At 49.1% G+C, this 23,799-nt stretch overlaps 1 protein-coding gene across 1 annotated transcript in view; it reads right to left on the bottom strand.

The window, feature by feature from the left end:
• Nucleotides 1-20,801, bottom strand: part of LOC130385439 (receptor-type tyrosine-protein phosphatase-like N) — a 32,629-nt gene extending 11,828 nt beyond the window's left edge. The window contains exons 1-12 of the mRNA XM_056593943.1: nt 20,603-20,801; nt 10,999-11,127; nt 10,706-10,740; nt 9,928-10,127; nt 8,905-8,988; nt 8,026-8,105; nt 7,742-7,806; nt 6,459-6,671; nt 4,965-5,255; nt 4,078-4,225; nt 3,564-3,637; nt 3,393-3,470 (exon numbers count right to left, since the gene is read on the bottom strand). Coding sequence (XP_056449918.1) covers nt 3,393-3,470; nt 3,564-3,637; nt 4,078-4,225; nt 4,965-5,255; nt 6,459-6,671; nt 7,742-7,806; nt 8,026-8,105; nt 8,905-8,988; nt 9,928-10,127; nt 10,706-10,740; nt 10,999-11,127; nt 20,603-20,801 — 1,596 coding nt within the window. The remainder of the gene's footprint in view (nt 1-3,392; nt 3,471-3,563; nt 3,638-4,077; nt 4,226-4,964; nt 5,256-6,458; nt 6,672-7,741; nt 7,807-8,025; nt 8,106-8,904; nt 8,989-9,927; nt 10,128-10,705; nt 10,741-10,998; nt 11,128-20,602) is intronic.
• Nucleotides 20,802-23,799: the final 2,998 nt, after the last annotated feature.

The following is a 23,799-nucleotide window of genomic DNA, read 5'->3' as shown; positions in this document are numbered from 1 at the left end:
AAGAGGTCACAAGGTCACCTCCCTAAGGTGGTAGTTCCTGAGGACTCTCAGGAAATAGAGTCGCTGTTGTGCCTTCTTGATGATGGCTGTGGTGTTGGTCCTCCAGGACAGGTCCTCCTGGATGTGCACCCCCAGGAAGCAGAACGCTGCAACCCTCTCCACGCAGCCACCGTCGATGAGCAGGGGCTGGATCGCAGTCTTCTTCCTCCTGAAATCGACGATGACCTCCCGGGTTTTGAGCTGGTTCAGCAGCAGGTTGTTAGCCTTGCACTGTTTGCTCAGCTGCTCCACCTTGTCCCGGTATGCGGTCTCGTTTCCCCCCAAGATGCGGCCCACCAGGGTGGTGTCGTCCGCATACTTTGTGATGTCATTGCTGGGGTGAACGGGGGTGAAGTCATGTGTATAGAGGGAGTAGAGCAGTGGGCTCAGCACGCGGCCCTGAGGAGTCCCAGTGCTGGGTGTGAGGGCTGTGGAGGTGTGGCCACACTGGCCAGACAGGAAGTCCTTAATCCAGGTGCAGGTGTTGAGGGGTAGTCCCAGGTCTGACAGTTTGAACACCAGTCTGTCCGGATGCATAGTGTTGAACGCTGAGTTGAAATCCACGAAGAGCATTCTGACATAGCTACTCCTCTCCTCCAGGTGGGACAGGGTGGAGTGGAGAGCCGTCGCGATGGCGTCTTCTGTGGACCTGTTGGCTCGGTTGGCAAACTGGTGTGAGTCTAGTCGTGTTCTGTGAGGATGAAGCTGCTGGGGGTTGGTGGGTGTGGGGGTTGTGATGTGGCTTCCCCACTCGGCCCCATCTCGAACCACGCGTAGAAGGAGTTCAGCTCTTCCGCCAGCTGTGGGTTATCCCCGTCGGCTGAGAGCCTGCTGACTCTGAATTTGGTCATGTGCTGGACCCCTGCCACACCCGCCTCGAGTATTTGCTCGACAAGTCTTTGATCTTGCCCTTGTACTCCGCTTTGGGCCTCTTTGATGCCTCGGTTCAGGTTGACCCTGGCGATGTTGTAGAGGGCCTTGTCCTTTGACCTGAGGGCGGAGACTCTCTCCCTGAGCAGCTGCAGCACCTTTCTGTTCATCCATGGCTTTGTGTCGGGGTAAACCCGGACACGCTTGTCCACAGTGACCGAGTCTGCTCAGCTCCTGAAGTGTTGGAGGACCGCTGATGTGCACCGTTCCAGGTCCTCATGCTCGTATTCCTCCCATCCGGTTTCATGGAGACTGATCTGCAGTGGGTTCTGCTGGCCGGGTTTCGACTGTCCTAGTGGTGATGGGAGCACTTTTCCTGATGGGGCTGTACGCTGGAATCAGAAGGATGGACACATGGTCCGACAGCGAGTGAGCCAGCGGTCTGGCTAATTAGGCTAGTGTAATGTTGGTATAAACATTGTCCAGTGTCTTTTCTCCCCTCGTGGTACATTTAACACGGAAGTATTACTTTTAGATTGGCGTGATTGATGATGTGGACTGCCTCAGGGTACTCTGTTGTTTACTGATGACGTCATGTAGCTGAGCCAGTGCTATGTTTGCATCAGCGTCGGGAGGTATGCAGTCTTTCCCACGGACAGAAAGCAATGTGTGGGACAGGGGGGAGACAGGGAGAGGAGTGCTGACGGGGGGGTAAGGAGCCCAGACGGGGGGGGGGGGGGGGGGGGTTCTTGTATTTCACTTCTTGGGTAAAACAAATTCAATAGTATAACGTAACAATATAAATATAATGATAAAAATGATAATAGTCGTTCAACCTATCAGACCAACGATCGCTTCAATCGCAACAATCGCTTCCCTGTCGTCATTGTGTTAAACCAGCCAGGTAATTGACTCCAGTAAAAGCGGATCGGAAACAGAAAGAAATGTATTGCTCTCTAGCCCCTTCTGCAGAGCGAATTCAAATCGCCGGCAGAACGGGCTGGGGGTACCCAACTAATACCGTAGCCTATCTCAACCTAACCGCATTTCAAATGAATCACATCGTTTGCTGCGTTACCAACGTTATCTATGCTGATTTAGGGTGCGGGATGTTCAATATCAATAACGTTGAGTTCTTAAGGGCTAACATTATCTTTTCTGAGCTAACAATAATTTTGGGCAGGTGTTTTTGAGCACAGTATATCATACTCAACTTTGGTAAAACGGTCGCCGACCGTCTTCTCTGTGCCAAATATCCCGCTGCTTTGGGTTTCCTTTGATAGGCGCGTTGAGAGGAGGAGCGGGCAAATCAGCTGTTTATAAGTGTACCCGCGCACCACTGGCATGACGCTTGTCTCAGTGTGTGCGTGTTCGTGTGCGTGTGTGAACGAGAATGTCAGGGAGAAAGAGTGCTATGAGGAGATGGATGAACGGAACGAAATAGATATTATATATCTATTTGTGGAGCTTGGTGTTGATTCTGTGGTGCTGCGCAACAGAATCACACATTGGTCTATGGATGGGAAACACTGGTATGTAAACATCTGTGATCAGCACGGCATTGAATTCCCTCGGGAGGAATGTAGGCCGGCATTTAACTGTGATATATTCCAACTCCGGGGAGCAGTGGCTACTCAGTTCTAGTGTTGGAGCTCCAGCTTTCTTTAGTGAAATGAGAAGGCCACCACCCCGTTGTTTCCCACTAGCCTTAGTTCTATCAGCTCTGTGAGCTGTACGGCCCTCCAGTGCTACCGCAGAGTCGGGAATGGACGCCTGGAGCCAGGTTTCCGTGAAAATAAGCACACGGCTATCCTTCACGATGTTGTTAGTTGCAACCCGCAGTCATAGTTCGTCCATCTTGCTAGCGATTGATCTAACGTTGGAGAGGAAAATACTCGGCAAAGCCGGTTTGTCTGGGCATCTCTTCATCCTCGCTAACAGACCTCGCCTGCGGCCCTGTCGTTGCTCCCTAGCATGTCGTGTCTGCTGTAGGCTGTGTGTGCACAGCAATTGTTTACCGATACTAAAACTAAAACTAAGACATACATAAAACAGTACATAAATAAACCAGAGAAGGCACCATCCGGAAGAGCTCCAAGCCGTGTGTCTATAGAGAGAGAGAGAGACAGACAGAGACAGAGACAGAGACAGAGACAGAGAGAGAGAGAGAGAGAGAGAGAGAGAGAGAGAGAGAGAGAGAGAGAGAGAGAGAGAGAGAGAGAGAGAGAGAGAGAGAGAGAGAGAGAGAGAGAGAGAGAGAGAGAGAGAGAGAGGGAGGGAGAGGGAGACAGAGAGGGAGACAGAGAGGGAGAGACAGAGAGGGAGACAGAGAGAGAGAGAGGGAGAGGGAGAGGGAGAGGGAGAGGGAGAGGGAGGGAGAGGGAGAGGGAGGGAGAGGGGGAGAGAGGGGGAGAGAGAGTGAGACACAGCAGGGGGTTTTCCCCCCACCTCCAGGTCTCACCCCTCCTCAGTCCAGGTCTCACCTGCCAGAAGTCAGAGATGGTGTGAGACAGTGGCCCCTGCGTCGCAATGTAGGCCGGCATCCGGGGGTCGTGCTCGATCTGGTAGAGGTCACAGGTCACATCAGGGGGAAAAGGTCACATCAGGGGTCAACGGTCACAAGAAGGGTCAGGGGTCAGTGACGTGGGTCTTACTATGGTGCTGGCATTGATGTAGTCGTCCCGGGAGGGGTTGACCTCAGCCCGGAGCTTCACCCTGGAGTGATCATCTGGAAGAGGAGGAGGAGACATGAGGGGGACAGCATCAGCACCGTCATCGTCACGGCGATGGTCCTGATGAGGGCCGTCTTGAAGGGAAACCTCTGATTGGTTTAGGATTAGGGTTTTTTAAGAGTTTAAAGGCGCTCCCAGGGCACCCTAAAACCCTTAAAAACAGTCCTAACGGGACTTAAGTATTTTTTAAAGGTTTTAAGTTTTTTTAAGGATTTTAACGGTCTCACAGGTCTCATAGTTCCGTTAGGATGAAGGGTATTTAAAGGGTTGTTACGTTTTCTAATGGTTTTAAGGGTTTTACGGTGCTCTGAAGGGTTCTGAAGGTGGTTTACAGGGTCTTACAGGACACCTTAAACCCTCTAGTCTCGTTTGGACTGGAGGGTTTTAGGGTTTAACGGTTATAAAGTTGTATTTCAGGGTCTTTCAAGCTTCTCACAGGGCACAAAGTCAGGGCTGCGGTTCTTCTTGAGATGGGCGGGGCTGTGGGCGGAGCTGACGGCACTAGGCTCCGCCTGGTAGGAGCAGAGCGCCTCCCACTCCTGCAGGAGGCGGTCCTTGTTCCTCAGGTGGTCCTCCATGTAGGCCTGGAGGGGGGGGGAATATTTTAATATATACATTCATAACATGAACACGTTTGTGTTGTCTTACCTTTTTAATATACGATGTGTCAATGCGTTGTCATGGTGACCAATTAGAATTAATGAGTGCTGGCTAATTGTATAACATATAACCAGTAGAGACCATGTGACCAGTAGAGACCATGTGACCAGTAGAGACCATGTGACCAGTAGACCAGTAGAGACCAGTAGACCAGTAGACCAGTACCATGAGACCAGTAGAGACCAGTACTCACCAGTACCATGTGACCAGTAGAGACCAGTAGACCAGTACTCACCAGGACCATGTGACCAGTAGAGACCAGTAGACCAGTACCCACCAGTACCATGTGACCAGTAGAGACCAGTAGACCAGTACTCACCAGTACCATGTGACCAGTAGAGACCATGTGACCAGTAGAGACCAGTACTCACCAGTACCATGTGACCAGTAGAGACCAGTTGAGACCAGTAGACCAGTACCCACCAGTACCATGTGACCATTAGAGACCAGTAGAGACCAGTAGACCAGTAACCACCAGTACCATGTGACCAGTACAGACCAGTAGACCAGTACTCACCAGTACCATGTGACCAGTAGAGACCAGTAGACCAGTACCCACCAGTACCATGTGACCAGTAGAGACCAGTAGAGACCAGTTGAGACCAGTAGACCAGTACCCACCAGTACCATGTGACCAGTACAGAACAGTAGACCAGTACTCACCAGGACCATGTGACCAGTAGAGATGTCCATGTTGGCCTGCGCCGGCTCCTCGCACCAGGAGGGGGTGGAGCTGTGGGAGCCCGGGCTGGGCGCCGCCCCCTCGCTGAACTGGGACGACACGCTGCTGACCCGCGACCCGTCGGCCCCGCCCCCGACCCCCGCCGTGGCCCCTCCCCCGACCCCGGGGCCCCGCCCGGCACCGCCTCCCCCGGGGCCCGCCGCCGCCCCCAGAGCCGCCGCCTCCAGGCGCCCGAAGGCCCCCCTGGAGGCCATGTGCTGCCGGCACAGGTCCTGGGGAGGGAGAGACCGGCCCGTTAGACACTCCTCAGTGGGCTAGGTGATCCTACAGTCCTGTGGAGAGAGACCAGACCACACCGTCAGGTCCGCCTTTGGTTCAGGCATCAGGAAAACATCAGCAGTTTGAACCGGGACCCTACCTTCTTTTAAGACCTTTTAAGGGCAGAATGCAGACCACTTCTGAGACGGCCCAGTACTGAGCCAGACCGCTGCAGCTGGAACCAAGGAGGCGGGGCGCTACGTAATCCTTTGGGGCAGTGTAAGGTCTGGTCCTGGTCCTACCTGGTACTCCCGGTCTGTACCAGTCAGTAGGGGGTTTAGGGGGTCCTACCTGGTACTGCAGGTCTGTACCTGTCAGTAGGGGGATAGGGGGTCCTACCTGGTACTCCTGGTCTATACCAGTCAGTAGGGGGTTTAGGGGGTCCTACCTGGTACTGCAGGTCTGTACCTGTCAGTAGGGGGTTTAGGGGGTCCTACCTGGTACTGCTGGTCTATACCAGTCAGTAGGGGGTTTAGGGGGTCCTACCTGGTACTCTATACCTGTCAGTAGGGGGTCTAGGGGGTCCTACCTGGTACTGCTGGTCTATACCTGTCAGTAGGAGGTTTAGGGGGTCCTACCTGGTACTGCTGGTCTATACCAGTCAGTAGGGGGTTTAGGGGTCCTACCTGGTACTGCTGGTCTATACCTGTCAGTAGGGGGTTTAGGGGGTCCTACCTGGTACTCTATACCTGTCAGTAGAGGGTTTAGGGGGTCCTACCTGGTACTGCTGGTCTATACCAGTAAGTAGGGGGTTTAGGGGGTCCTACCTGGTACTCCTGGTCTATACCACTCAGTAGGGGGTTTAGGGGGTCCTACCAGGTACTCTATACCTGTCAGTAGGGGGTTTAGGGGGTCCTACCTGGTACTCCTGGTCTCTACCTGTCAGTAGGGGGTTTAGGGGGTCCTACCTAGTCCTCCTGGTACTCTATACGATCAGTAGGGGGTTTAGGGGGTCCTACCTGTTACTCCTGGTCTATACCTGTCAGTAGGGGGTTTAGGGGTCCTACCTGGTACTCCTGGTCTCTACCTGTCAGTAGGGGGTTTAGGGGGTCCTACCTGGTACTCCTGGTCTCTACCTGTCAGTAGGGGGTTTTGGGGGTCCTACCTGGTACTCCTGGTACTCTATACCTATCAGTAGGGGGTTTAGGGGGTCATACCTGGTACTCCTGGTGGGTGAAGGACCCCCCCTCCGGTCCGAGCCCCAGCTTCCTGGCGGCGAGCCGGTGGGCGTGGCGTCTCAGACAGGTGATCGCCATGGCAGCCGCGAGGACCGCCCCCACGCAGCTGGTGACCACCAGGATCCCAAACCCCCAGCGGGACCCTCCGGGCGGGAGCCGCTGGGCCTGGAGGGGAGCCGGACCCTCCTGCTTCTGGGGGGAGAGGGGGAACATCTGGGCTCTGGTCTGATCACTGAGACCAGAGAACATCTGGACTCTGGTCTGATAATGGAGACCAGAAAACATTTGGACCCTGGTCTGATAATGGAGACCAGAGAACATCTGGACTCTGGTCTGATAATGGATACCAGAGAACATCTGGACTCTTGTCTGATCACTGAGACCAGAGAACATCCGGACTCTGGTCTGATAATGGAGACCAGAAAACATTTGGACCCTGGTCTGATAATGGAGACCAGAGAACATCTGGACTCTGGTCTGATAATGGAGACCAGAGAACATCTGGGCTCTGGTCTGATAATGGAGACCAGAGAACATCTGGACTCTTGTATGATCACTGAGACCAGAAAACATCTGGACTCTGGTCTGATAATGGAGACCAGAGAACATCTGGACTCTGGTCTAATAATGGAGACCAGAGAACATCTGGGCTCTGGTCTGATAATGGAGACCAAAGAACATCTGGGCTCTGGTCTGATCACTGAGACCAGAGAACATCTGGACTCTGGTCTGATAATGGAGACCAGAGAACATCTGGACTCTGGTCTGATCACTGAGACCAGAGAACATCTGGACTCTGGTCTAATAATGGAGACCAGAGAACATCCGGACTCTGGTCTAATAATGGAGACCAGAGAACATCCGGGCTCTGGTCTGATAATGGAGACCAGAGAACATCTGGGCTCTGGTCTGATAATGGAGACCAGAGAACATCTGGGCTCTGGTCTGATAATGGAGACCAGAGAACATCTGGGCTCTGGTCTGATAATGGAGACCAGAGCCCAGATGTATCATGGAGATGCTCTTCATGTACTTCATTAACTGGACACCAGTGGTCTTCTTCTACTGGTGATAACTGGAGACCACTGGTCACCTACTGGTGTTAACTGGAGACCAGTGGTCTGATCATGGAGAGGCTCTTCATGTACTGGTATGTACTGGTGTTAACTGGAGACCAGTGGTAGGCTCATGGGGATGCTATTCTCTACTGGTATGTACTAGTATGTACTGGTATGTACTGGTGTTGACTGGAGAGCACCCACCTCTCCGACGCCGGCCTGTAGGATCTCCAGCCCGGTGCCCGACTCCAGGAAGCTCTTCTCAGCGACTGTGGAGCACACAGGTACACCTCCTTTACACCCACCCCCCCAGGAGAGAGAGGACCGGACCCCCCAGGAGAGAGAGGACCGGGGTCCTGCCCCCCCCAGGAGAGAGAGAGGACTGGGGTCCCCCCCCAGGAGAGAGAGAGGACCGGGGTCCTGCTCCCCCCAGGAGAGGGAGAGGACTGGGGTCCCCCCCCCAGGAGAGAGAGAGGACCGGGTCCTACCTGCTTTCCCGGAGACGTCTTCAGCGCTGAGGTTCTGGGCATTGGGCCGGACTCTGAAGGTCATCGCTGGTCCGACCACACTGCAGAGAACCGGAGGAACCACAGGGGATGAGCTTAGAACCTCCTGCTAGGGGAACAGATCTAGAACCACATCTAGAACTTTCTGCTGGAGGAACAGATCTAGAACCAGATCTAGAACCTTCTGCTGGAGGAACAGATCTAGAACCACATCTAGAACCTTCTGCTGGAGGAACAGATCTAGAACCACATCTAGAACCTCCTGCTGGAGGAACAGATCTAGAACCACATCTAGAACCTTCTGCTAGAGGAACAGATCTAGAACCACATCTAGAACCTTCTGCTGGAGGAACAGATCTAGAACCACATCTAGAACCTTCTGCTGGAGGAACAGATCTAGAACCACATCTAGAACCTTCTGCTAGGGGAACAGATCTAGAACCACATCTAGAACCTTCTGCTGGAGGAACAGAGCAGATGAGTCTAGAATGTGCTGTATAAATATCATTGTTTCTTTAATATTGTGACAGAAAGTCAGACAAGTGGAAGTGCCGGACACATGCAAAGCATTATGGGTAATGCACGTAACCATGAGGACGTTTTGACACAAAGACATGAAGCTTCAGCCAATCATTCACCTGGTGGTTTATGATTCTAACTCTTGATTGGCCGTTTCAGATTTCATGATGTGAAATCGGTGTTCGCTGCTGGCCAATCACGTGCTAGCACACCTTAGGCTCCAGCAACATGATTGGTCGAACAAGGGACATGAATCTGAAGTCAAATTTGATCTGAGATCAGGGACATGAATTCAGGTCAGGGGACAGGGTGGACGGAGGTCAGAGGTCAGGCCCTCCGTACCTGATGTTGACGAGGGCGCCGGGGGAGAGGTCAATCCTCTCCGCTAGACGGCCCAGCAAGAGAACCCCGTCCTGAAGCCTGAGGCTGAGGGACACACACACCGTCATGGACACGCACACATGCACAAACACACACATACACACACACACACACACACACACACACACACACACACACACACACACACACACACACACACACACACACACACACACACACACACACACACACACACAAACACACACACACACACTAACCAAACGCCACAAACTTGGGACACGAGACACACTATGCGGGTGCACATGGTACAAATGTGTACAAGGACACACACTAGTCCCTAAGACTGCTCCGTCCCTCTGGTGAGGACACACAGACACACACTGTCCCCTCTAGTGAGGACACACAGACACACACTGCCCCCCTCTAGTGAGGACACACAGACACACACTGCCCCCCTCTAGTGAGGACACACAGACACACACTGACCCCCTCTAGTGAGGACACACAGACACACACTGCCCCCCTCTAGAGGGGACACACAGACACACACTGTCCCCCTCTAGTGAGGACACACAGACACACACTGACCCCCTCTAGTGGGGACACACAGACACACACTGACCCCCTCTAGTGAGGACACACAGACACACACTGACCCCCTCTAGTGAGGACACACAGACACACTGTCCCCCTCTAGTGAGGACACACAGACACACACTAAGGTCTCAGTGTCTCTGAGGAGACAGAGCCGCCATTTTGTCCCTCAGTGGAGCGAGAGGAGAGGGGAAGAGGAGAGAGAAGAGTAGAGGGGAGGAGGAGGAGAGAGGAGAAAGGAGAGGAGAAGGGAGGAGGAGAGAGAAGAGGAGAGGGGAGAGAGGAGGAGAGGGGGGAGAGGAGAGAGGAGAGGGGAGGAGAGGGGATAGGAGAGAGGAGGAGAGGAGGAGAGGAGAGGAGGAGAGACGAGGGTGAGGAGAGGAGAGAGGAGAAAATGAGACGGGAGGTAAGGAGTCTTGCCCTCCTCACCTCTGATTGGTCACGATGTAGCCGTACGTCTCTGCGGTTTTGGCCTTCTTGTCTCCCTCTCTCTCCTGATTGGCAGAGCCACCGGGGGGCGTGTCCTCCTGGGTCTCAGAGTGGGCGGGCCGCGAGGGGGCGGAGCCGGGCACTAAGTCCTTGTTGGGGGTATTCTCCCGGGGAGTGTGGGACATGGAGCTCTCCCCCATCTGAAGGGAGGCAGAGGTAGTCTCCACGGTGGTTTACAATATGTTTCAGTAAGGGATGTCCTCATACCAATACCATAGCTTAGGGCTTAAATCAAGTGAAAAGATTTGAACCGAGTTCAAAAGTTTAAATGGAGTAAACATTGTAATCATGCACACATTCAAAAAAATGTAGTGAAGAGTTAACCAAATAGCTAAATGGTTAAAGTTTGTAGCCGAGCTTGGTACGTGTGACGTGATGGCGCCTCCCCTCAGCTACTGCCGAGGAGCGGCGTGCAACAGCCCGGTCCAGGCTGTTTCACTGTTTTCTCCTTTAAGGTTGAAATGAAGCCACACTGCTGACGTGGTTTACCAACAGGTAGCTGTCATGCGCATGCGCCTACTTGATTACTAACTGTTGTTATCACGTGACACGCTGCGCGGATCGCATCATATTTCCCCTCTGACATCCGATCCATCGTAATGGGCCAATATCGGACCGATACCGAGGATCGGATCAGGACATCCCCAGTTTTAGTTTTAAAATAGATTTTCGTTTTTTAAACAGGTTTTAGTTTCTCTCTTTGGTAATGAATCCTCACCATCTTTTTAGGGGCCGTGGCGTTCAGAGCTGGACCTGAAGGGAAAAGACGGACATTGAGGGCGTTTATCAGACGCTTTTATCCAGAGAGACTCACAATGAGTCTGTTAGTCAGAAGAAAGAGAAACAACAATAAATATCTGTGGGTACAGTAAGGATGTTCATAGAACCAAGTGCTAACAATCACTAGGGGTAAGTGGGGGGGGGGGGGGGCTGAGCTAGGGGGGGTCAAGGTTAGGGGGGGGTCAGGGTAGGGGGGGCAGAGTTAGGGGGGTTAGGGGGGCCAGGGGGCACCTTTAGGAAGATGCTGAGAGGAGGAGGAGGAGGAGGAGGAGGAAGAGGGCTCTGTCTCCTGGCTCTGGAAGTCCTTCATGCTGGCCCCGTAGTGCTCCATGAGGAGAGCCAGGTTCTTCATGGAGCGGTCTGAGGAGAGAGGAGAGAGGAGAGAGGAGAGAGAGGAGAGAGGAGAGGAGAGAGAGGAGAGGAGAGGAGAGAGGAGAGAGGAGAGGAGAGAGGAGGAGAGAGGAGAGGAGAGAGGAGAGAGGAGGAGAGAGGAGAGGAGAGAGGTTTGGTTTTCAAAATCCCTTTATTGCACCACTGCAAGGAGAAAACAGAACACTATCACATCATCACTTAAGAGCAAAAAAAAGAAAACAGAAACATCCCTAAAATACAACAAACCTGTCCACCAGAAAACGTGTTTCTCTTATCAGAAGCTTACATTCAGCTCTCCGTCCCCCCTCACAGAGCATAAAACCCCTCCAACAGCCCATATGTGACTGAAGCCCTGCATATCGTCCATCTTTTGATAATAAGCATGTTCCACCCTCAGTCGGGCCTTCAGCAGTCCCTTCAGAACCAGCACCGGCTCCACACTACCGACACTCTGAGCCCGGTTCCTGCGTGTTAGCCAGATGGCCAACTTGGCCGAACCAGATAAAAAGTTCATCAATGTTTGTACACTCTTCTTCTGAGAACAGTACAAAAATAACCAAATCAAAAGAAAAATTCTCCCCTAGAGCCTGAAACCACCTTTTTAAAAGCTCAAACAGTACTGTCAGCCGAGGACACTCAACGAATAAATGCACCAGGGTCTCAATCTGAGAGCAGAAAATACACTCCTCCCCCTGCTCTGGATCCAGCTGCGCTCTGTATCTGTTTGTAGCTATTGCTCCATGTACAATCCTCCACTGGAGGTCTGCTGTCCGTTTTTCAACGGCCAGCTTGTACAGAGACCGCCAGCTGCCTTTCGGGGAAACGTCTGGACCAAAAAAAATCTGTCCACCTCGACTCCTGCATGCCTGCCAAAGAGCTCAGGTTCAGAACCTTGGAGCAGATTTGGTACAAATCCTTCTTCCCTGCAGCCTGAAAAATCTCCAGGTGTGGGGTTGTGAGAGACAGCAGCTGACCTCCTCCCTTCTGCCACTCCCCCACAACTGGGGTGATAGACGGAGCGGGGAAACTGTACTCTCTCTCTTCGCTCCACTGCAAATTCTCTCAGAGGTTGTTGCAGGGCAGCACATACTTCCTCCACCATTCTGTTGATCAACCTGATGGAGGTGATGTTGCTTCTCTCTCTCTCAAGGCGTCCACAGATGTTGCCGTCATCTTCATCAGATGGCCCAGTTTGGTGCAGCTAGCCTCTCTAAGATAGGCTCGCAGGCTGGCAGACTGCAGTGTTTGAGTCTTTATGAGGTTATTATAAAACAAAGGTTCCTCAAACAACCACATGTCCGGAGTCTCATTTGTGGCACGTGCAACCTTAAAAATCTGCCATGCCTGCAATACCGAGCTGTAGAAAGGTGTCAGTCCAGTTAGGTCCACATCCTCAAGCTGTAAAAGGAAAAGCTGTTTATCATAGCCCAATCGCCCAGCTCTCTTCAGCAGCAATCGAGCTGTGTCAAACCAGCTTGGGCCGCAATTGTACAGCAGTCTTTGTGCAGTCTGGAGTCTAAAAGAGGCAATTTTTGCCTGGATGTTAATCAGTCCCTGCCCCCCTTCAGCCACAGGCAGGTAGAGGGCTGCTGCCCGGACCCAGTGCCGGCCAGACCAGAAATAGTCCAGGATGACCCGCTGAACGTCCTCCATCAGGCCTCTCGGTGGCGTCAGAGCAATCAGCCTATGCCAAAGAGTCGAGGCGACCAGGTTATTGGCCAGCATAACTCTTCCCCTATACGAAAGCTGGGGTAGCAACCATTTCCATTTAGACAACCGAGCGCACACTTTCTCCTTAACTCCCTCCTAGTTCTTGTTTTGAAAACCCTCAGTGCCCAAAAATACTCCCAACACTTTCAGGCCTTCCTTCCTCCACTCAAGACCTCCAGGCAGACTGGGCACTGCCTGAACCCTCCACTGTCCCACCAATAAGGCTTCACTCTTTGCCCAGTTCACCCGAGCAGTTGAGGCCTTTTCATACAGGGACAGGGTATCCTGCAAACATTGAACATCCCCCTGGCTGGAGACAAAAATATTAACATCGTCTGCATACACAGAAACAGTAGGTGGACGATCAAGATTATAGGACCCAGGCAGTGAGAGACCATTGAGCCGACCTCTCAACATGCACAGCAAGGGCTCAATAGCTAGGCTATATAGTTGACCGGAGATAGAGCAACCCTGTCTTATCCCTCGCTGAACAGGGATTGGCCGACTCAGCCCTGCCCCCATCCTTACCATACATTGAGCACCACTATACAATAAACCAATCCAGGCTAGAAAACCATCAACTATACCAAAAGCCTTAAGTGCAGAAAACAAATAAGAGTGATCCACCCTATCAAAAGCCTTCTCCTGGTCCAAAGAAACAATACCAAAATCTACATTATGGGATCTACACACATCAATAATATCTCGAATAAGGAAAATGTTGTCCATAATTTTCCTGTCAGGTACACAATAACTTTGGTCTGTATGTGCAAGTGTTGGAGCCATAACGGAAGTATGGCAATAATGAAATGGAAACAATAATAATTTATATATCTATGGTTAATTTGAGTTTGTATTCTGTCTGGCTCCCCCAGTAGGTCAGTTCTATTATTGCAGTTATTCAGCTAATTAAAGGGATTTAATTCACCTGCGGGACTGTAACAGAAACGAGAGTTAGACGGGGAAGCGGGACAGGTTTTTGACCGCAAACAATCGCAAACATCGCAAACAATCGCAAATATTCGCAAATGTTGGCAAATAAGTATAGGAATCATTTTTGTTTGAAGCTTTATTCAATGAAGCATTTTTGATTGAACTTCGGATCGGATTGCCTACTTTGTTCTTTGGATTGCGCGTCGTCTACCCTGCTCCTATAGTGGCCTTTTAATCTTGGCAAAAAGCCATTACAGCCAAGTCAAAAAACTCCGCTAGGACGAAGAGGATAAACGCCGTATCGGAATGAAAAACACACCGGAGCCGATGTCTCGGACCGGGTATGAACACACCGGAGCGGGCGTCTTGGAACGGCCGTGAGTACATGGATAAGTTCATGAATGAACCCGTACACAACGCTGACAACGTGATGTCGGGATGTACAAAGAAGATGATGACTGTTGTTTAAAATGGAAAGTTTATTTGAATACCAGAGATTTGTGGATGCAAGCAGTGTAATAGGATACGGTGTTGCTGTATAAATGTCATTAAAGGAACAGCGCACACGTCGTCCGTGACACACGCCATAAAAAGAAATAAAACAACAACTTCATAATAAAGTGTGAATATGTCGGACATAGGCCTACTTGAGACTGCTGCTGACGCAGAAGCATTGTTAAAATCCCTCAAAGCCACACGCAGAGGGAAACTGGGATCATGCACAAGAAAGATGAATGAAATAAAAGCGTTGCTCATTGATGATGGAAATGTGGATATTGTGGAGGAAGGTGTGGAAACATTTATACAAGCTGTTAATGATTTAAAAAATGTTCATCATTCTGTGCAAAAGCTCCTATCAAAGGAGGAGAGAGAAGATAATCATGTGGACTGGTATGAGCCATGAATAACAAATTTCAAATACTTTGAGAAAGAGGTCAAAGTGTGGAAAAGCGAAGAAATGGCTCAATTAAGGATCAATCCCCTTGACAGTATTTCCAATGTGTCTCGACAATCAAAATGATCAAGGGCTCAATCCTCAGAGTCATCTGCATGTAGAAGAGCAGCTGCTGAGAATGCGGTTCTGCTGACCCGAACGGCAGCATTAAAGGAAAAACACGCTCTACAACTTCAAGAAGCTGAACTGAAAGCAAGATTGGAACGAATGGAGCTGGACACAGAAATTGCAGCATCAGCTGCTAAAATAAAAGTTCTGCAAATGGATATGGATGAGGAAACTCAACAGGATGCAATGAACGATTATTTTGAAGCCAGCAAATTGAAGACCATTGACTTTATGGATCCTGAAGTCTCACCAGTGGAGTTCATGAGAATGGGTGCAGTACCCAAAACACCTCTCCAGCACACTGTTGAAACCTTTGGCTTTAGTCAAAATGTACAGAGCAAACGTAGCCCTCAGGCTCCAATGAAGCAATCTAAGCCTTCAAGAATATGCATCACAGATGAATTAAGCCACAGTCATGAAACTCATGATAACCTCAGCACGGTGATAAAAGGTCAAGGAAATCTTGCTGAACTCATTATCACGCAGCAAAAGCTAGCCTTGCTACCGGCTAGGGAGATCACAGCATTTGATGGTGACCCGCTAAATTACCATGTTTTCATGAGGGCATTTGAACACGTCATTGAAGATAAAACTAGTAGCAATCAAGACAGGCTCTACTTTCTGGAACAGTACACATCAGGCCAGCCAAGGAGCCTTGTGCGCAGCTGTCTCCACATGGACGCACGTCATGGATATGTCGAAGCCAAGCGGCTACTAGAGGAGCACTTTGGGGATGAAATTAAAATAACCAATGCCTATATGGAGAAGGCTTTAAATTGGACAGCAGTCAGAGCTGATGATGGAAAAGGGCTCCATGCCTATGCGCTGTACCTAAGAGGATGCTGTAATGCAATTAGAAGCTTAGAGTATATGGAAGAGCTCGATATGCCATCAAATTTAAGGTTGATAATTTCCAAACTTCCCTACAAGCTGCGAGAAAGATGGCGAACGACAGCCTATGACACTTTACAGAGAACGAAGGGCAGAGCTAGATTCCATAACCTGGTGGAATTCATGGAAAGGCAAGCAAAAATACTCCTGGATCCACTGTTTGGGGATATACAAGACCACAACCCCCCTATCAGGAGGATAGTTACAAGGAACCAAGCAGTTGCTCCCAAGTCACCCAAGAACAGAGGCAGCAGCTTTGCGACCATAGTGGAACCATCTAATGAAGAAGACGGCATCGTAGCTTCAATGTATCAATCCTGCTTCTTCATGCAATTTCTGCAAAGCCAAACATGCACTCATTGATTGCCCAAAGTTTAAAGCCCATCCACACAAAGAAAAGGTAGACTTTCTGAAAATAAATGGATATTGTTTTGGATGTCTGCTAAGAGGTCATATGAGCAAGAACTGCAGGAGACGGCTGACATGGGACAAGTGTCAAAGGTCTCACCCAACCATACTGCATATAGAGAACATTGAAAACACAAACCTGGAACATCAGCCAACGTCCAGCCCAGCTGAAAGAAGAACAACTGTCAACAGAGCCCTTGTATCAGCAGGTGAATCAACTGGGGCCGGTAAGAACCTTGCGCTTGCCATTGTTCCTGTCAAAATCAAGGTTGACAAAGGAAATAGGTTCAACTCAACCTACGCTTTCCTTGACCCTGGCAGCTCAGCGTCATTCTGCACCGAGAATTTAATGAGGCAGTTGAGTCCAAAGGCTCGCAAAACAACAATTCTCCTAAGAACCATGGGTCAGGAAAGGCCTGTTAGGACTCACGAGATATCAGGATTGGAGATAAGTCACTTGGATGGTAGCACATATCTTAATCTACCAAAGGTTTACACGCAGGACGAGATTCCTGTCTCCAAAGAAAATATACCCACCAAAAAGGATCTTGAAAGATGTCCTTACCTGAGCCGGATACAGCTGGACGAAATCGATGCGGATATCGAACTGCTGATTGGGATCGATGTTCCTAAGGCAATGGAACCCTGGGAAATAATAAATAGCGAAGGCAATGGCCCATATGCAGTCAAGACACTGTTTGGATGGGTGGGAAATGGTCCACTCTCTTCTTGCTCTGCTGTCGAACTTGGACCCAACGTGGTGTTAGCCAATCGAATATCGGTCTCCAATCTCAAGGACCTTCTCCTTACGCAGTATAACCACGACTTCTGCGAAAAGGAGTATGACGAAAAGGAAGAAACATCGGATGAGGATAAAAGGTTCATGACGATGGCATCTAAATCTCCTCAGGAAGTTTAAGAGGGATGCAGGATATGCCATGGAGTATAAAAGGTTCATGACTGAAGTGCTGGAAAAGGGATACGCAGAAAAGGTGCCAATGGAACAGCTTCAGCGTAAGGATGGACAGGTATGGCACATACCTCACCATGGTGTTTACCATCAACAGAAGGGTAAACTAAGAATTGTGTTTGATTGTGCTGCATCTTTTAAAGACACCTCTCTAAACCAGGAACTCCTCCAAGGACCCAATTGAACAAACACCCTCAAAGGAGTCCTCCTCCGGTTCCGCCAAGAACAGATTGCCTTCATGGCAGACATTGAATCAATGTTCTGCAAGTCCAAGAACATCACAGGGACTTCCTCAGATTTCTATGGTGGCCAGGAGGAGACACCAGCAAACCCTTGGAGACCTACAGGATGAATGTCCACCTATTTGGTGCAGTGTCTTCTCCTAGCATAGCTAATTTCGCTTTAAGGCAAACTGCAGAAGACAATTGCCACAGGTACGACAGAGAAGTAACTCAGACAATCAGGAACAACTTCTATGTCGACGACTGCCTCACATCTACAGCCACAGTGGAAGAAGCTGCTAAGCTTATTGAATGGAACACCGAAAGTGACTCTTTCGCCATCAAGGTTGCTGTGAGAAGGTGAAATCCTCCCCCTTCTCACTGTCTCGCATTAGAGTAATTATTAGTATTATTATTATTATTATAGTGTGTGTGTGTGTGTGTGTGTGTGTGTGTGTGTGTGTGTGTGTGTGTATATATATATATATATATATATATATATATATATATATATATATATTAGATTGGGCTGGTGTGAAGTTAGTCTTCCGTCCCGGTAGGGGGTAGTGTGGTAAGGTAGCTTTAGGTAAATGTTCCCCCAACTAATGGTCTGGCCCATACGGCCTTGATTGGGCCAATTGGCATTTCCCTATTTAAGGGCTGCTCATTTGGTGTTTGGAGGCTTAAGGTGGTGCTGGCTTGACGTGAGGCCAGTACGAAAGACTTATGTTTTGATTAGGTTATGCTATGTTTTGTTATCTGAGTTTTGTTTGCTGACGGATGCAGCCATTTCCTTTGCTTTTGGAACATTGCTCTATTTTTTGTGAATGTTTTAATGAGAATTAAACTTCACTGTTCTTAGTCCTCAGTCCATTGCCCTCATTTTTGCCCACACTCGAAATTTCCAGTTGGCCGTATCCCAGATACGTGGGGCGACCACGCCGGTCCCTCACAGTTGGTGGCAGTGTTGGGATCTTTTTTTCGACGCCATCTGAGAAACTGGAGGGACGAGGGGGAAGACGAGGACTCGGTGGACAGCGAGGACGAGGACGAATCTGGCGGCGAATGGAGCAGAGGCTGTCCCGAGGGGTTCTACTGGAGATGGAAGAGGAAGACGGCCATGGAGAGGACCAGGCATCCGGCGGAGACCCGCTTGAGGGGTCTGACCTTGACCACGCCGGTCCCTCACAGTTGCCATCAAGGATAGAGCCCTTACCAGAAGAGGTATCCTTTCTATGGTTAGCTCAATCTATGATCCATTAGGATTCCTTTCTCCATTCACCCTGAAAGCAAAGCAAATACTCCAAGGACCCTGCAAATTAAAGTCAGGATGGGACCAAATTATCCCAGAAGACTATTCCAACCAATGGCAGAGATGGATCACAGGACTGGAGCAGCTCAGCAGATTTACAGTGGATAGGTGCATGAAACCTGAGGATTTTGGCCCTATAAGGACTGCAGAGCTCCATCACTTCAGCGATGCAAGTGAAACAGGTTACGGCACTGTCAGTTATCTCAGGCTCACCAACACAGCAGGAAGGGTCTGCGATGCATTTGTTCTGGGAAAATCAAGAGTGACTCCTCTCAAACAGATCACGATACCCAGGCTGGAGCTTACTGCAGCAGCACTTGCCGTGAAAGTGGATCGGATGCTGAGGAGGGAGCTACAACAGGAACTCAAGGACTCTGTTTTCTGGACGGATAGCACATCGGTATTGGGATATATCCACAACAAAACAAGAAGATACCATACCTTTGTTGCCAACAGAGTTTCATTGATCTGTGAACCATCCTAAGACAAACAATGGAGATATGTTAACACTAAGGACAACCCAGCCGACGACGCTTCATGTGGGTTAAACATAGAGCCATTCTTGAAGTCGGTAAGATGGCTGAAGGGTCCTCAGTTTCTAGAGAAGGAGGAAACAGACTGGCCTGAAATCCCAGAGAGACTAGGACAAATCCCTCTAGATGATCCCGAGGTAAAAAAGGAGGTCTCTGCAAACATCGTTAGTGTGGACACTAATCCAACCAGCATGTTGATTGAGTATTACTCATCATGGAACAGACTGAAAAAAGGGATTGCATGGATATTAAGGATGCGGGCACTACTCCTTCTACTACAGGAAAGCAAGAGAGCAGCAAGTGGAAACCTGAGCCCAGATTGGAAAAAACTAAAGTCATTGAAAGGAAAGATGAAGTATCTTAAGATAGAAGCTGGGGCACAGGAGCTGTCTGTGGAAGACATCAGAGAAGCTGAAAATTCCATAATTCGCTTCGAGCAAAGATGCTACCTCTCTCAGGGGCTTGCTCACTTGGAGAAAGGTATACTAGTGAAGGCAAGTAGCTCAATTTGTAAACTAAATCCAATTCTGGATGAGGGCATGTTGAGAGTGGGAGGGCGGATAAGCAGGTTGGCAATGCCGATAGAGATGAAGAATCCGATTATCCTTCCAAAAGGTTCTCACATATCCATGCTAGTCTTACTCAACATTCATCAAGAGAGTTGGGCATTCTGGAAGAAGTCGTATGCTCTCCACATTGAATCAAAGATACTGGTTGCCTAGTGCAAACTCCTCCGCCAGAAGGATCATCAAGAGGTGTGTTTTCTGCCGGCGGATGCAAGCAGCAGCTGGAGAGCAGAAAATGGCTGACCTTCCGGAAGATTGTGTATCGCCGGATCTCCCACCCTTTACGCATGTTGGGATTGACTATTTTGGACCCATAAATGTAAAGCGGGGCCGGGCACATGTGAAACGCTGGGGAGTGATCTTCACTTGCCTGGTGAGCCGGGCTGTGCATTTGGAAGTAGCAGGCTACTTGGATACAGACTCGTGCATTAATGCGTTGCGCAAACAATCAAATCAAGCAAATAAGTATAGGAATAATTTTTGTTTGAAGCTTTATTTAATAAAGCATTTTTGATTGAACTTCGGATCGGATTGCCTACTTTGTTCTTTGGATTGCGCGTCGTCTACCCCGCTCCTATAGTGGCCTTTTAATCTTGGCAAAAAGCCATTACAACAAGTATTCCCAGGATGTCCTTAAGTCGGATGTCCTGTTGGATAGGGCTCTGGAAAGCACCTTATAGTCCGTGCAAAGGAGAGCAACCGGCCTCCAGTTCTTAAGTAAGGCCAGGTCTCCTTTCTTGGGAAGCAGGGAAAGCACAGACAGGAAGCGATCCTGTTCTGAAACACTCCAATAAAACCCCATGTAAATCATGTCCAAGGGTATTCCAGAACCGCTTGTAAAAGTCAGTGGTGAGACCATCAATCCCTGGTTCCCGTCCTGATGCCATCTGATTGACAGCGGCTGTCAACTCGTCCAGAGTCAGCTCAGAGTCCAGAGCAGCTTTCTCTCCTAGGATGAGCTGAGGAAGCCCCTCCAGGAGCTCCTCGCGGCACACCATGCTGCACTGTTCTGCCCCAAAGAGGTCAGCGTAGAAGTCCATCGCATGGGTCCTCATCTCACCCGGACTGGTGGTCACTCTGCCTCCAGGAAGCTTAAGGATGGTCATCTGCTTCCTCTGTGCCACTGATCTCTCCAGATTAAAAAAAGAAAGAGCTTGGGGCATCCATATCCTTTAGCTGGAGGAAGCGAGACCTGACAAGAGCTCCCTTCACTCTCTCCTGCAGGAGGGAGCTCAACTCCAATCTCTTCTCCTGCAGCAGATGACCCGTGGTGGGATCCAAAACCCTATGTGACCCCTCTTCAATGTTCCTAATACTGACTTCAAGCTCCTGAAATGCTGCCTTCATCCTAGCAGTCGAGTGGGAGGTATACTGCTGTCAAAACACACAAATTTGGCAGTGGCGGTTCCTTAGAGGAGGCAACGGAGGCAACGCCTCCTCGTGATTTTCGTAAAGAAATTAAAATAAATTATTATTAAAAAATATTTATTTTTCACAATTATTTATCTGCAATGTGTGTTTATTACTGAATAATTACATGAAAATGTTGAAAATGTTAAAAAAAACAACCTGCCTTTGCAAGCGCGGAGGCTGGCCGACGTTACTTTCAGCATGTTGTGTCCAGGGTTGGCCACTGAAGGGAGCGGAGGCAAAGAGGCCAAAACTCACTTTTGCCGCCTTTGAGAATAAAAAATAACCAATCACAATTCAGTTTCACCGTTGCGAGGTAAATCATCTATATCATGTTAAACATAGGAAGGGAGGCCAGCCTCATCTGCTCCTTGTAACCAATCACAAATCAGCATTTTTTTCAATAATGTTCTGAGCAAATTCGTTCTTTCTAGTCAGTTGCCGCGGCTAACAAAGATAACGACTAACAACGATATCAACATGCAGGAGAATATAATTCAATGGCCACATTAATTCCAACTTAAAGTTGAAACTGTTTGGACGTGTGCGGATTGATGAAGCCCTCAGCCAGGCAGCTAGCATCGCTACCCAGCGCCACAATGGACTTGTGAGAAGAAATCGGGAGATACTACGTAAAATGATTATTGCAGTGGTATATCTTGGGAAGCAAGAGCAGGCCTTCCGTGGGCACAATGAGTCAGCTGAATAACCTTAAGGGCAATTACGTTGAATTGGTGGAGTATTACTGTGAGGTATCCTGCTAGCTCAACATCTAGAATCAGCCACAGTTTTCAAAGGGACATCAAAAGCCGTACAGAACGACTTCATTATTAGCATAGCAATGGTGATAAGGCAGACATCGATCGCGAAATTAGCTCCATTCATCGCCATGCAAACTGACGATACAACTGATGTGTCCTGCCAGTGTCAGCTCTCTGTCATCCTTAGATATGTTGATGAGAAAGGGAAGGTGTGCGAACGATTCTTAGGATTTGAGGACGTCAGTGCAGAAAGAGATGCCACGGCTTTAACTGAAGTTGTAACGGGAACATTAAGAAAGTACCATCCGGAGGAGAAATTAATATCATCTACACTGTTGTATGCATATCGTTTACTCTGTCTTGGTTGTTCAGGGATGGCTGTCCCATTAAATGTTAGTTTAATGTTTTGGTTTTCTAACAAAATAAACGAGTCACGCATTCGTGTGCCCAACGTGAGGAATTCTTTCCATTTGATGCAATTTCCACAATATTATATTTATATGATTGGAAGATACGTGTCGTTGACCCTGTACGCTGCCATGCCATGCATTACATTTAAGCAGCATGCACGCACAATGAATGAACTTAACTTTATGAAGTTTAACTTTATCTGCACGTTTGATTAAAAATGTAGAAGCATTGCACTCTGCTGATACACTGTTAAGTGTCTAGTTTATTTTAGATATTATCCTCTTTTCTCTTTTTATTATCCTCTTTTTTCTTTTCCTCATCCTCTCTCTATTATCCGCTTTTGGTGGACACAGCCCCTTAAGCTAACAGCGCCTCAAAACGACGCGTCACGCGAGTATGTTTTTTTTAAAGTTGTGTAGGCCTACGGCGCTTTAGAAAAGACATGCATGTGCGGGTGCACTGTGCGCGTTCATGAATGCGCGTTCATGTTTGCCTCCCTGGTGAGCTCGGCCAGGAACCGCTACTGGAATTTGGGCCTTACCAACTTCCCACCACAGCTTCAAAGAAACAAAATCTGCTTCTCTGGATTTCCACTGCTGCCAAAAACTCTCAAAGCTTTTGCAGAAAGTACGGTCCTGCAGAAGTCTACTGTTAAAAGACCAGTAGGACCCAACCCTTTCACCCAGCGAAATGATCAAATCTATGCTGACATAGTGATGGTCAGTAATGCCAACTGGACTTATGTGACTGTGGACTAATTTAGAGCTGAGACTTTTGGAAATGTAAATCCTATCTATTCTAGCTGCACTCACCCTGTTATTGCGGACCCTGACCCATGTGTATTGTCTGGATTGCGGATGTTTGACCCTCCATGTGTACAACAGATCCAGGTGTGCGATGACACTACTAAGGCTCTGAGATGACTGTGGGTGGGGTTCTTCACTTGTTCTGTCTATAGTAAAGTCCAGAGTGCAATTAAAGTCCCCGCCAAAGATTAATTGATCATGCTGGTAATTCCCCACCTCACTTTTCAGCAGGGCGAGAAAAAAAACACTCTTTCTGTTCCTCGATTTGGGGCATATATGTTAGCAAAGCAGAACACAGAGCCCTCTATTTCTGCCCTGACAATCAGCAGCCTGCCCTTCACCACTTCAGTAGAAGATAAAACCTTTACATTGGCATCTTTCCTGAACAGAACAGCTACCACTGCACTAAGGTTGGTGCCATGACTAAGGGTACATGAACCCTCCCACCATAAACCCCAATCTATCTCGTCTGTTGGATTAGTATGCGTCTCTTGCAAAATACCCTATTTTAAGGCTCTGCATAGAGGTCAGAGAAGAGAAACAGATAAAATGAACAAAGCAAGGAACAATAAAAAGAGGAAAAACACTGTGTGGTACATGATCATTTACTTTTTAGTCTTTTTAGCAGTTTTACCTTTTTTCGCTTTTCTCAGAATTGTAATATG

This window comes from Gadus chalcogrammus, chromosome 7, assembly GCF_026213295.1.
Source record: "Gadus chalcogrammus isolate NIFS_2021 chromosome 7, NIFS_Gcha_1.0, whole genome shotgun sequence".
Taxonomy (NCBI): Eukaryota; Metazoa; Chordata; class Actinopteri; order Gadiformes; family Gadidae; genus Gadus; species Gadus chalcogrammus.
This window is presented reverse-complemented; position numbering and strand designations above follow the sequence as displayed.